We start from the raw sequence: 12,957 nt of genomic DNA, 5'->3' as shown, positions 1-12,957 counted from the left end.
TTGGCGGGAAAAAATTCGCGGTCAAGCGAAATTTCTTTATTCTTTTTTTTCATGTTCGCGAAGACGACACTTTCGCAACATGCGTTGAGTAACGGAACGCCTATCTATATATTTGGTCGGTCGGTTTGCCGTTGAAAGACGGAAGTACGGTGAGGGGGGTGGGAGGCGTTCTTTCGTTTTTCAGAAACGATGTCCTCGTCCGGGGAGAAAAAATCGGGGAAATTCTTGTACTTGTCGATTTGTACAGTTGCGAAAGTCATTCTCTGATAAGTCTAGTATTGCGGGATTGGGGGGGGGGAGGGGGTAATTGCCGTACGGTCTTGACGGAACAAGACCGAATTTGTTAGGTACACATGAAAGAGTATCGCTCCATCGTTTCCTCCAATCGTGGAGACACAGAATCGTGAAAAAATGCTTTGCAAATGCTTCATGAGTAGAACACGAGATTTTTACGATAAATCGAACCACACACACAGCCCGCCCCTCCCTTTCACGATTAAAAAAAAGAACAAAAACGAAACACGATCGTTTTCTCAGCGAAGAAATGAGATCACAAGTCGAGAAAAAGGAACGAACGCGTATGTACGATCCTGGGGGCTGGTCCTTTTGTCACGTTCTCTCCCCTAACCCACGATGGTCTACGTAATCGAATATAAATCGTGTCAATCGACGACAATGAACGTCATTGGTCACAGCGCACGCCGTGACGGTACAAAAATAAAAACTTCAACGAAGGGGTACGGCTACGTACGCGAGATTTCCTAAACGCGCCGCGTTTCAACGCTACAAAACTAAGAGGGGCGCAGGGGTGGACTTGACTGATGTTGGTTAACAGACGTAGGCAGTAGTTAGTTTCTGCAATAAGCCAGAGACCCCGTGTGGTGAGATCGTGGGGTCATAGAACCCCCGGCGATGGCGTAATTGACCCCCCGCGGTGAGGGAATGACGTTATGGAGCCCTACGGTTGGCGCCAGGGTCTCCGTGTGGCGAGAACGCGGGGTCACAGAACCCCGCAGGTGGGGCCAGTGTCCCCGTGTGTGGAGTACGTGGGGTCACAGAGCCCCCCGCCGGTTGCGTCAGAGCCCCGGGTGGGTAAAACGTGGGGTCACAGAGCCCCCACAGGTGGCGTCAGAGACCCCGTGTGGGGAGAATTTGGGGTTATAGAACCACCGGAGGCTGCAGAAGAGACCCCGTGTGTGCGAGTTGTACACTGATGTACATATTTGTTATCATGTATAACTTACATTACGTGTAGCGTATATAGTTTATACATACGTTCATGTTTATATGTTTTATATGTTATATTAAATATTTGAATAAATCTATAAAGTATATAAGTATATTGTATGTTATTCCCTCTCATCATCGCAGTATCAACTTTTCTGTTAGGTATCAAGGTTAGGAAAATATAATTCGATACAAGTAGGTATCGATACTTTTGTTTCGATACCTTCTTACAAAACTAGTTATGAGTAAAAGTATCGATACCTTGATGGTATCGATTCAACCCTAGTTGTGTGTTTGTAAAAAGTTGACAGTTGCCTCTGTTTAACGTAAAGTATCTGCAACAATATGACATCGGTTAAGGATCAGTTAAAAGAAGATACACAAGTGGAGTCACTTCCTCATGCTGAAAGTATAACGGATCGTAATTCGAGGTGTGATTCACCAAAACGCGGAACTACACTGTCAACTAGTACAAGTAGTTTTGAAGCGTTGGATCCTCACGACCCGAATCTTAGTCGTTTAGCCAACACAATGTTTCAGAAAACTGGCGAATATCTGCAGGAGGAACTCACAGCCACTCATGCCGATTATCGTTTATTGGAACGATTAAATAAAGAGACAATCGCAAAGTACACCGAATTAAAAACCATATCTTCCAGTGTAGCTCAGTCGCTGGATTCTTTAAATGAAAAATATAAAAAGTTACAGCCTATTTTGGACAACATTAACGAGATCGATGATAGTGTCAACAAGCTTGAACAGGCAGCATATAAATTAGCATCGTACTCGAAACGATTGGAAGCAAAGTTTAAAGACATCGAGAAAGATGCAAAGAACAAGTGAATCAAATAAAGACATTGAGGAAAAATATCTGTACATACTATATAAATATAAAAAAGAAGATTAAGATGACGTGATATTTTTATTATAAATGGATTTATTTTATTGTGTATGCAGTTTGTTTTATAATTGTTTGTATGTAAAGTAAAAATGAGCAATCAATTTTGGTTGTTAGATAATTATAATATTACTGACTTGCACGTGGGAACTAATTTTACTGTATTTGTTCCCTTGCAAGCAAACAGAGGTAAAAAATAACATTGACATTTTTACAACATATTTCATATAATGGAACTGTAAAAGATTAATAGTTTACATCTTGCCTTACAATATATCACATACTGTACTTTAATTCTTCGATTATTCTAATTGTATTGTAGTTTACTTATTAATCTACATGTAAATTTTTGTTTGAAAAATATTAGATATTGTTACAGAATTTGTTAAAAGATAATGTACAGGAAGTAATTTATACTATGCTTGTAAGCAGAAAATAAATATTCTTAAATGTTACAGAAACTTATTTCTACAAAACTGTATCCAAGCTTCCATTAATGTATAATTATCTGATTAAATGCCCTATTCATTCTACATGGCATAATCTGCTGCATCAGGTATTATATCTGTAATGTTACGCGAGTATAGTATTTTCTACAAAATTTTGGCAAAATAATTTAGAATGCCACTGTGGTATGTAACGAAAGTGATAAAATATAATCAGTTTGTTGTGTGTCAGTTGTAAGTTCTCAGTTGTTTGTTCACTGAAGTTTATAACATCTATGTTAAAAAGTATTTAACGCATTTTAAAATATTTTGTATGTTTATGCTTGCAAATCTTTCCATTTAATACAGCTCAATAATTTGTTCTTGGAACCATAACTACACTGCACTGAGTGTTCTATGGTTACAAACATAAAAAGGAGAGCACAAGGAGTCCATGTTCTTCAAGAATACATCATCATTCATTAGGAAACCTTAAAGTACGAATTGTAACAAAAGATTTTGTTAAAGTCCAATGCTAAATTCTTTCTAATCACTGGCATTGTTCATTGTGCTTAGCAGTCTAAGAAATTTCCAGCCATTAACAATTCTAATGCAATCTCAGGTGCAATTGGAAATTCTGGTATTTCTGTGCTGCTGTTTGTGTAACGTACTTTGTAGGTAAAATACATGCAGACCTTCTGCAATACATGGGAGCTGCAAATGAAATGTATAGGTAATTTGACGTATTCTTTTGTAATATATCAGAATCTTCTGTAGGAAATATATGAAACTCACGGTATTTCACGGAAATTTACTTCGTTGGCTTCGTTTTCAGAAAACTGACCAGGACCACTTAACATAGCTTTGATTGTTCCACTAATTAAAGCATGTTCACGCTTTACAATAAACTCGTGTCCATCGCTGCTGATCAGTTTTACATACATTGCGTTTGGCCCTTCACAACCACCATAAACAGGTCCGCTTTCCTGCTAAAATTGTAGACCATCGCTTACTTTGTGTTGTCTCAAAAATACATTTAAATATTATGTCTGTACTTCTAATTACCATATAACAAAAACTACTGTTAGTATTGGAAGACAGGGTAAATAATTAAAAAAAAAAGAAAGAAAAGATTAAGCAGCAAAACTTTAATTTGCAGAAATAGGTACCGCATGCAGGTCAACAGTTGAACTGACTTCTTCTTCTTCTGCATTATTGGCAGTTTCTTCCTCATTGGGCTTGATCCAAAGAAAAATTAACATTAATGAATGAACCTATTACCATGATTTTCCTGTTTTCCAATTAGAGGAATCAATGAAATAGCAGCCCAATTGCAATGGTACATACCATTTAATGGTATACATATTTAGAAAAGAAGATATCTTAAATATGTTTTAACATACTCCAATAGTCATGCAAGAGTTAAGCATGCATAATAATATAAAGGAGCAAACATACCTTTTCAGATTGCATATTCATATCATTCGGCATGTTTCTGTTTTATTAGACGTACAGTATCTGTAGAAGAAACAAGTAATTATTTCTTAATATATATTCAACTGAAGCTATAAATTCTAAAATAACACAAGTCCATCAATTAACGTGTTAAGAAAACCAGTTTTTTTTTGTTTATATTCTGTAATTTTCCATTAATGTTTTTGATTCTTCTTGTGAGTATTATGCAGTGGACTTATGCTGTTTTGGACAGAATACATAATATGTATAAACTTCAATTAGTTGCCTGTTGTGTTTGTGTATATGAAATCTCAATTTGCGATTAAACTGTGACTCGATTAAATCGAATTATTTAAAAACACAAATCTTTGCTTCAAATTGAACAGCTATAACACCACTAAGCCCTATTTATATACGTACATATAAATACTTACGATATATCCTTGTCTTAACGAAAGGTCAGATTTTTATTCTATCGATTCGTGTGAAAGAAGAGGTTACTTTAGACGCTAAGAGACAACGCGTTACAATGAATTGAAGAGTATACAAAAATACATATTATCAATCAATAACGACATATCGTTTATTTCAGTAGATTTCAATAGAGAAACGAGTACGGAAAAGAAGTCATGCATACACAGGAAAACAAAAGGACATTGTTACTTTCTAGCGTAACTTTGTGTTCGAGTTGCAACTATTTGGATAAGAGAAACTTCAATGACGGACTATTTACTGCATATCACTTACAAGTAACAGGTTATACGTACCTCGTTTAAAAGAAAATTTATACAAAATTTAGACTTTTCGTTCACGGTAAAGTTTCTTAACAAACACGATAGCAATTAATATGGCTACTATTGTGTCCGACGATTTTCGATACGGCGAATCTTCTTCTCCATCTTCGATTTAGCTGCACGCGCTGCACGTCACGATTGGACGGGAAAATAGTGGCGCGGAAAAAGCTATCATTTTGTTTTCTTCATGTATTTAATAAAATTATGTTATCATTAATAATTTACTTACTTAATAGTTGGCATTTAAACTAATTGAATCACGTTAATTATCTTTGCGATAGTTGATCACTTTAACCTGTTCTTCCAACAAATTCTATGCGATGGATACTTTACATACCAGGTATTTATGTACATATATATTACAGTTTGTTTTATGATTTTGTTTGTATAAACATTCAAAAGATACTTAATATGTTTATCTTTATAGACATATGCGAACGATGGATGAGATACGCGAAACCTTGGAGTTAGCTGTTATCAAAGAGCCAAGTTTGCAAAATGTGACACAGATTTTGTATTCCGCGACAGAATATAATGCAGAAAAACGTACAAAGTTGTTAGAACTCGATGAACACCTGTTGGAGACTATAAAAAATGGAAACAGGTATATGTTTTTTACATTTGGTTTTAGTCTCGAATAACTTGATACTATCTGCAACATTTTAGTTTAACATTTCAAGGTAACAAAGAGGATTCTGTGGTATTATGTACTAAAAGTAAAACATATGAGGTCAAGGAGGCAGAAACGTCTAATTCCTGCTTGTTAGTACCAAATTTGAATTTGTTTGAACAAACAAAGGCACATACAAATGATCAAGTAATGAAGAACTATAACATCTCAGGGGTTTTTCATACATATTGCGAGGTATAGAAATTATATTTGAAGAGAGTATTTGTAAATTTGTGACTTGTATATTTCCAAAATAATTTAGGTAAAGGAATGCAAACCTAAACTGGAAAAATTGCTAAGCATTCTTGAGCCGACATCTTTCAAAGGAATAGAGTATGAGTCTTTAGTGTCTCAAGAATTTTTGTATAACTGGCGTAGATTACGAAGTGAAATACAAGCCAGTGAAGATGAACTAAACCAAGCATTAAGTGATTATTTAATAATCAATATGGATGGTATTAAATTTTTGTTTGAAAAGATCTATTGAATGATCTCTATTTGGATCATTTAACATTAATATAAATATTGTTCTGTCTATGGTCTGCTTATCTTTATTCAAAGGTTATTTTCGCTTGATATCATTTGAAGCAGAGGTACGCAGTTTAACTTTAATGTTAGATCTCTTTGATGAAAATAATTGGGAATTAGATGAGGTGGATAAGGAAGCTACATATAACTCCTTGAAGGAATTTATTCCTAAGCCAGTTTTTGATATTTTGTTCACAAAGTATACAGAAGAGACTGATAAATCAAAGCAAGGTGGAGCATCTCTGTATAGGTATTTGAATTTTTTCTTAGAATATCTAATATGCACTTTATTTCTGTATTTTTGCAACTAGGGATGATGTTACAGATACAGCGAAGAAATATGCTGCAAAAGTTTAGCAAAGGTTCTTTTGGCTGCTTCACCGGTGACAGAGCATAAACAGTTTATGGATTCTTGGCGTATTGGCACTCCAGAAAGTAAGTTAAGATTTCCTTAAGAGAAACTTGCAGATTCACCATAGATTTACATTGTATTTCTTATTTGTATAGAAATGGAACCAAAAGAGGAATATTTGAGTGGCATAGCTCTAGTGACATGGAACAATTCAACATTGAAAAAAGAAGTAGTATCTTTCCTAGAAACAGATTTGCCAAAGACTATCAATGAGAGGTTCAATGAACTTTTTAAAGCAAAAGACAAATGGACAGTACAAGAAATAACACCCTATGTACTGTAAGTGAAACAACAATTACACTCTTATTATGTATATTTTTTTCTGTTCCTGTTGTACAGATTTTTTTTCCAGAAACTTGGCGACGAACAAAATGAATGTTAATGCACTGCTCACTAAATATGCTAGATGTTCGATGGTGAACGGCGTTAAATGTTACAGTTCGAAGCATGGTAAATAGTTGATTGGAAATTGTTCGTGATTCTGAAATCATTCGCGCTGTTTATTTCGCTCGTGATCATGATACATAGTTACATTTACACAATTTTATAAATATCTTTGAAATATTATTACGCATTGTGTTTACTTTTATCACTCGTCGTTTAGTTGATAAGTTACACGATCGATCATGGGTAGGCTGCCGTCGCATCAATACTTATTCTCTCTTAAAGAACTGCTATTGTAGTTCGGAGAACATCTACCGATACTAACAATTACAAATGGCTCGTATGTTTATCGTTCCGTCGTTGATTACAAAATCTTGTATCGTGCAACATGATTACAGAACAACTTTGGCCGTAGAACTAAAATGAAAAAAGCTTTTAACGTTCTCCGGTCGATTCATTGGTTCAAGTAATCGAATAAATTCACGAAAACATGATTAATTCGATGACTGGATGATTAGTTCAATTTATCCCGAAGATATGCAGACCTAAGTTTTTTTTTGTATTATAACCTTTGTTCTTTACTTTAATTATATCATCACATATTATGATATTCATCACGACACAGTTGCGATAATTACATGTAATATAAAAGAATCGAACGAAAATTATACCTCACAGAATAAACATTATGATACTGGAGACAATGTAAATATCTAAATACATGATACAAGTGAATACGAAAAATTACTTGAATATCTGAAATTTTTGTAATTATACACATGGTGTATACACCATGCACGAAGAATAAAATTTATCTAAAAACAATACTTAATCAGTTGTCAATATCGTTATTAAAAGATATGAATTTTGAATATCTATTTATATACATTTAATGTAATCCAAGAAAAAAGTATCTTATGCTTTTGATACTTTTGCAACGACAAACACTGTAATCGTAAATTATAAATTACAAATTCCTGGGATGATAATTCGTTAATAAAAAATTTATTTGAAGTACATAAGCACACACGCCTTGGCACATTACTATTTAGAACCTTCATTGTTATTGAATAATGCGACACAAAAACGCGCAATTAATAAATGTGAAAAATATTTTTCAAAATTAGTTAAAAACTCCACTTCTATATGAAAGTGAACTTTCCCAGGATCGCGAAAAGTAACAAATTCTATAAAAATGGAATACTTTATACCTATGGAATATTGGATAGATTCGTAAATGCATTGCACACACAGGCGCATCGCGTTGACAAATTGTCAATACTATTCTTATGCAAGGATGAAATTTTCTATAAATATTTCGTAGGAACTGACTTGCCATTGAAGAATGATTCGCTTTTTTTTTATAAAACATTTTGTATAAGTTTCACAAATCGGTATGAATCGCTAAATAATTACCTAATAGAAATAACATTCAGTCCCATTCTTTGTTTTTACATTGTAATCACTCCCCGTAGCAGGAAATAGGCTATTAAATTATGGATTCGTAAAACAACGTTGTAAGATCATGTCCTACATGAAATTAAATTTCCGTGAGTTATTACCGTTTGAACTATTTGTTTAAATATATATATTTATAAATATAATATATATATATATATATAGAATTATTCAACTACCTTACAGGGTGATGCAAGGAGACCATGTCTGGGATGTTACATCGTACACGTCGTAATGCTGTAACGATAACTATTTCTGTAATTAATTTTTAATAATGTTATGAAAGGGGACTGAAACTATATGGTTGCATCGACAATGAACCTGGATTATAAGTGTGGCAACGAATTACAACCGTCTACGGTTGAGGGTGCCTCTTGCGTCACCCTATATATGCGGTTGTCATACAATAACAAATTAACAATAATTCTAAAGCTTTGGAGTGATTTCCTTATAGCTGTGACTTATTTTTAATGATACTTCCTCTACTGCTACATCTAGCGAATACTGTGTCTTATCTATAAGTACGTTTAGACAAAGTCTGTTGTAGGTAAATGTTAAAAAGAGCTATAAAGCACAAATACTAAATCTCTTGTTGCTGAGTTATACGCGAGATGTAGACGGGTAACTTATATGATGTCGTCTATATATGTACAAATTAGTATTTCTTTGAAGTTTCCCTAAAACACGAGCGTAATCAGTAAACCAGAAATGTCTAGCTTTCATCGGCCAATGCGTATGTGAAATTTACCTTAATGCAAGGCACCTCGTTGTTAGCTATCACTTGTCGCGGATTCGTTTGCCGTGTTATTGTTAGGTGCAAACTGTTGACTAATACCCGTGGAGGCGGTTTGACTGGGGTGAATAACAGGCCCTACCGTTTGGACTAAATTACAGCTGACTGGTACCATCGGTGGCAAATTAACCGAATTGTTCATGGGAGTAACATTACAAGATAACGATGGTCTTTTTCTCTCTAAACTATTCGTCGCCATTTGTTTTCGGGTTGTTGAATTACGTTCGAGACTGTTGGTGACGATGTGGTGCCTTCTTTCTAGACTTGAACCGGTACTGACGTCGGTCTGACTACCCTAAATGGGACAAAATTTAAACGATAGCAATATCGATCTCTGCATTTGCGAACCACTATTAATTTTTAGCCCCAATATGTTTACCTGTAGCGAACGGTCTACTGACTGGCCCATCCTGTGTAAAAGATCGCCGCTTTGGCTCTGTCTAAACGTTGTACCTTGGCGTTCGGTCGACTGACTTCTTCTCAAAAATTGTTCACCAGATTGACTGGAACGGATACGACCTTCTGGCGTGGACTCTTGGGGAACACTAATATCATTTTGCTTTTGGTTAATCTGACTGTCTACGTAAGGGTAACGAATGCGTATCGAGTCGATAACGTCCAACAAATTTTTTGCATCCATTGCCAAGATATGAGCAGCTGAGAGCATTCCTCTGAAATTATCATAAATTCCATTGAAACCTCCATTGATTACCTTATTATACTTAAGTATAGTACTTTTAATACTAATCGAAGCACGTACTTTCGATACTCCGCGTCTAAAGTAGTAGCACTATACTTCTGCGCTTGTTTCATGGCAGTAACGAGTTCAGACATGTCTTTGCTTAGAACTTTATGCGCCATTTCTACTTCACGGTGAGCAGATGTAGGTAATATGTCCATCAGAGCGTCCACGGATGAGAGGAGCTCTCTCAATTCAATACCAACTTTGCGTACCAATTCTAAATATTGTTCCGCCTTGCTTTGTTGCACCCCTGAGGTTATGATCTTATGAAATATGGTGCTTTAGACGGTATTATACGAAGGAGTAAAAATGTATACCTTGAGAAAGTGACATCACGGCACGAACTACACTGGTAGTGCAGTCGTATACTTTGTCGTTGGTTCTGTCTAAATCTGCAGTCGGCGTCGGTTCCATTTTCTATAAATAAAACATAATTTTAGCTACTTCCCTTATCAGACTGAGGTAGTAGATTACTTGCAAGAACAGTACTTTTACAACGATCACTTTTTCACTGCCTTTATCAGAACCAAGAGATCCAGTATTAGCACTATGTTGTTCGTGATTCGGCGATTGGGTAACTGAGCGGGGAACTGGAGGACTGGAACTTTCATCTCCACTTGTTGCAATAGATAATCGTTTCTAAATAGGGACAAACAGGCGTACAGTATTAATATGAGATAATTTAAGGACGTAATCATATTTATATAGAATTTTCCTAGATAGATTCTGATCTTTAAAATACATATACAAGTCTTTGAACGTTTTATTACTTCTTCTCTGGCCAACCAACGACTATCCTCTTCCGACTGGCGTTGCTGTTCCAACAGCCGTTGTTCCAATAACTTCTGTTCATCGTCAAAGCCACCACTCGAATTCTCAGTGACGCTGTCGAACAACTGCGACTGAACGGATCTCTGAAACAAGCAAACACCATCTTACATTTCTGAAATTCAAATACAATACGATTCATTGTTATAATTTCCTTTAATGAACATATGTACACGGTAAAATTAAAGAGATGCATAATTCTCGATGCAAACAAAATCGATCTCAGAATGAGAATAGTGCAATCATACTGGTCGCATGCAGCTCAAATTGTTACAATGACCACGTTATTTGTATTATCATATCCATTCGTCATGCAAAAAAAAAAAAAAAGGATTAGCCTACCAAACTGCGCAATAAGGAAAAATAGGTAAAAAAAAAAAAAATTATGAAATCGGTACGAAATCGTCGTGTCTAGCTTTTGCGAAAACGAAAGTAGAATAGGCCCACTGTAACTGTGTGTACGTGTGTGAACTCAAACGGAGAGTGTGGAGCGCGTCTGCATTAACCAAAAGCATGTTTGCGCGTATATGTACACATTTGATTCGCAACAGAGGTGTGCCGGTTGTGCAGCGTCTCGAGAAACGAAAAAAAAAAAAAAAAAAAAAATTGTATGAGAACCAATATGCTTGTTGCAGATAGAAGATGCGATTGTCATTCCTAGGAGGCTTTGCCAAACCTGGTCTTGGTGTGCCTCCTCTGTCATCGAGCTGCTCGATGACATGGTGCTGTCGCTGACAGCAGAGGATATCAGAGACCCGGAGAGTGTACCGTCTGTGGAGCTAGTCAGTTGTTCGTCCGGTTTGTGCGTTACAAACGTGGTGATTTTCGCAACTCCGGTTGCCAGCTGGGGCCCGGCGATCGGCTTTACGATCCCGGTCTGACAGTGCACCGATTGCGGCATGTACGAAGCGTTCGCCGTGCTCGTCACCAGATTGGTGACGTTACACTGGGACGTGGAGCACGGCTGCTGTTGGCCGACAACATAGCTCGAGGTGCTCGGATGAACGAGTTGCTGGCCGCCGGACAGAACCGTGCCACCTGGCATCGCGAATTGTGACTGAACCGCCGGATGACTCTGCATCACTCCGAATTGCAATTGCTGATTCACGTTCGTTTGAGAGCTCGCCACGTGACACTGCGTTCCGGGATGCTGCATTTGCTGTGCGTACGTGGCCCCTTGCATAACCTTCTGAGCTTGGACGACCGTGACGGAAGTCGCATGGGCCGTGTAAATCGGGTTGGCGCCGCTCCCCTGGCTCTGCTGTTGCTGCTGCTGACTCGTGTGTTGCGTCGGTATGTAAGAAACACACTGATGAACGGCGTTGCTGTGTCTCAAGAGATTTTGCACGATCTGAGATTGCGACAAGTACACCGGTTGCGTTCCCGGCTGACTGATGTTCGAGTATATTTGTTGCTGATAATTCTGCGGATGCATCATCATCGGCTGAGACTGCAGATTCTGCGGCGTCGCCGTGGCGTGGGCTAAATTGCTTCGTGGATTTTGAACGCATGTACCGATCGACGCGTTCATGGGTTTCAACTCGGTCACGGTTTGACTCTGAACGTTTTGCGCACGGAACTTGAGCACCGGCCCGTACAGACATTCGGTATTGGACGTGGGAATCACAGCGTTCGACGAACTGACGGACACGCGAGGATATGCGCCAGTAGCGGCTGGATTTTGCACGGGATTCTGACCACTAGTAGTCTGACACACGTTGAACGACGTCTGACTCGCGCTCGGCGCGGAGGTGTACTGATTGAAGTTCCCGGATTGGGTTTGACCGCCAGGCCCTACGATACTGTTCAAGCTACTGGGCCCAAAGTTACCAGGATTCTCGCCGAAATTACCGCCCACGCTGGGACTCTGGCTTAGATTACCGACTATGGCCGAACTCTGGGTGAAATTGGCCACCGGCCCGTATATTTCACCGCAGGTAGCCGCTGGAGTGGTCACGGAAACGGCGTTCGACGCGGTGAACTTTTGCACGGGCGAATAGAGATCCCCGGTAATGCTACCGACCACTTTCGAGCTGACCGCGTACAAATTTTGCATCTCTTTAACCTTCTGCTGCTTTCTATTGGCAGCGGGTGACTGGGCTTGTGACGTCTCTGAAATGCTCAGGCTGGACATGAGAGGAGCATCGGAAGATTCGAGGGAGTCGAGATTGGTGATGTCGGAGAGGGTCGAGTCTCCGGATTGGGTGGTATCGTGGGAGGCGGACGGTTCCGAGACGACTGGATCGAAAAATGGCAAGTCCGAGACCATCGCGGTGGTCAGGATTTGATCTTCGTCTTGGAACTGCACCGCCAGGGTGTTGAAGGGTGAGGCGGGCGTCGTGT

General features: G+C 38.1%; 4 protein-coding genes across 5 annotated transcripts in view; 2 read left to right on the top strand and 2 right to left on the bottom strand.

Moving 5' to 3' along the window:
- The first annotated feature begins 1,552 nt into the window (after nucleotides 1-1,552).
- LOC107187264 (biogenesis of lysosome-related organelles complex 1 subunit 2) lies at nucleotides 1,553-2,070 on the top strand. The gene has a single exon (XM_015575302.1). The coding sequence runs from the start codon at nucleotides 1,573-1,575 to the stop codon at nucleotides 2,068-2,070; it is 498 nt and encodes a 165-aa protein (XP_015430788.1). The 5' UTR covers nucleotides 1,553-1,572.
- A 1,046-nt stretch (nucleotides 2,071-3,116) lies between these two features.
- LOC107187292 (transcription elongation factor B polypeptide 1) lies at nucleotides 3,117-5,077 on the bottom strand. Of its 2 annotated transcripts, XM_015575354.1 has the most exons (6): nucleotides 5,029-5,077; nucleotides 4,773-4,924; nucleotides 4,009-4,068; nucleotides 3,720-3,788; nucleotides 3,346-3,539; nucleotides 3,117-3,264 (listed from the first exon to the last, which is right to left on the bottom strand). In XM_015575354.1, the coding sequence occupies exons 3-6, from the start codon at nucleotides 4,039-4,041 to the stop codon at nucleotides 3,123-3,125; spliced, it is 438 nt and encodes a 145-aa protein (XP_015430840.1). In that variant the 5' UTR covers nucleotides 4,042-4,068; nucleotides 4,773-4,924; nucleotides 5,029-5,077; the 3' UTR covers nucleotides 3,117-3,122. The 2 variants fall into 2 exon arrangements, with proteins under 2 accessions (XP_015430840.1, XP_015430842.1); XM_015575356.1 differs by lacking the exon at nucleotides 3,720-3,788.
- Nucleotides 5,047-6,867, top strand: LOC107187291 (sister chromatid cohesion protein DCC1). The gene is made up of 8 exons (XM_015575353.1): nucleotides 5,047-5,139; nucleotides 5,227-5,403; nucleotides 5,466-5,664; nucleotides 5,732-5,924; nucleotides 6,031-6,247; nucleotides 6,323-6,432; nucleotides 6,505-6,688; nucleotides 6,762-6,867. The coding sequence occupies exons 1-8, from the start codon at nucleotides 5,120-5,122 to the stop codon at nucleotides 6,865-6,867; spliced, it is 1,206 nt and encodes a 401-aa protein (XP_015430839.1). The 5' UTR covers nucleotides 5,047-5,119.
- Nucleotides 6,868-8,542: 1,675 nt separating this feature from the next.
- The window catches only part of LOC107187290 (focal adhesion kinase 1), a 19,416-nt gene continuing 15,001 nt past the window's right edge, over nucleotides 8,543-12,957 (bottom strand). Inside the window, 7 exon segments of the mRNA XM_015575352.1 lie at nucleotides 8,543-9,339; nucleotides 9,424-9,715; nucleotides 9,805-10,036; nucleotides 10,104-10,203; nucleotides 10,276-10,425; nucleotides 10,557-10,700; nucleotides 11,291-12,957. The exon segment at nucleotides 11,291-12,957 is cut by the window's right edge and continues 19 nt beyond it. Coding sequence (XP_015430838.1) covers nucleotides 9,022-9,339; nucleotides 9,424-9,715; nucleotides 9,805-10,036; nucleotides 10,104-10,203; nucleotides 10,276-10,425; nucleotides 10,557-10,700; nucleotides 11,291-12,957 — 2,903 coding nt within the window. The 3' untranslated portion in view covers nucleotides 8,543-9,021.

This window comes from Dufourea novaeangliae, unplaced genomic scaffold (assembly GCF_001272555.1).
Source record: "Dufourea novaeangliae isolate 0120121106 unplaced genomic scaffold, ASM127255v1 scaffold99, whole genome shotgun sequence".
Classification (NCBI taxonomy): Eukaryota; Metazoa; Arthropoda; class Insecta; order Hymenoptera; family Halictidae; genus Dufourea; species Dufourea novaeangliae.
This window is presented reverse-complemented; position numbering and strand designations above follow the sequence as displayed.

What these genes read in the sequence shown, in the direction of transcription:
- LOC107187292 (XM_015575354.1), bottom strand. Translation starts at nt 4,041, where the DNA reads ATGCCGAATGATATGAATATGCAATCTGAAAAG. An exon ending in TGAATATGCAATCTGAAAAG is followed by an intron (nt 3,789 to 4,008) that starts GTATGTTTGCTC and finishes CTTTGGATCAAG; the next exon opens with CCCAATGAGGAAGAAACTGC. An exon ending in GTAAATTTCCGTGAAATACC is followed by an intron (nt 3,265 to 3,345) that starts GTGAGTTTCATA and finishes TTTCATTTGCAG; the next exon opens with CTCCCATGTATTGCAGAAGG.
- LOC107187291 (XM_015575353.1), top strand. Translation starts at nt 5,120, where the DNA reads ATGGATACTTTACATACCAG. An exon ending in ACTATAAAAAATGGAAACAG is followed by an intron (nt 5,404 to 5,465) that starts GTATATGTTTTT and finishes GCAACATTTTAG; the next exon opens with TTTAACATTTCAAGGTAACA. An exon ending in TTTAATAATCAATATGGATG is followed by an intron (nt 5,925 to 6,030) that starts GTATTAAATTTT and finishes CTTTATTCAAAG; the next exon opens with GTTATTTTCGCTTGATATCA.
- LOC107187264 (XM_015575302.1), top strand. Translation starts at nt 1,573, where the DNA reads ATGACATCGGTTAAGGATCAGTTAAAAGAAGATACACAAGTGGAGTCA.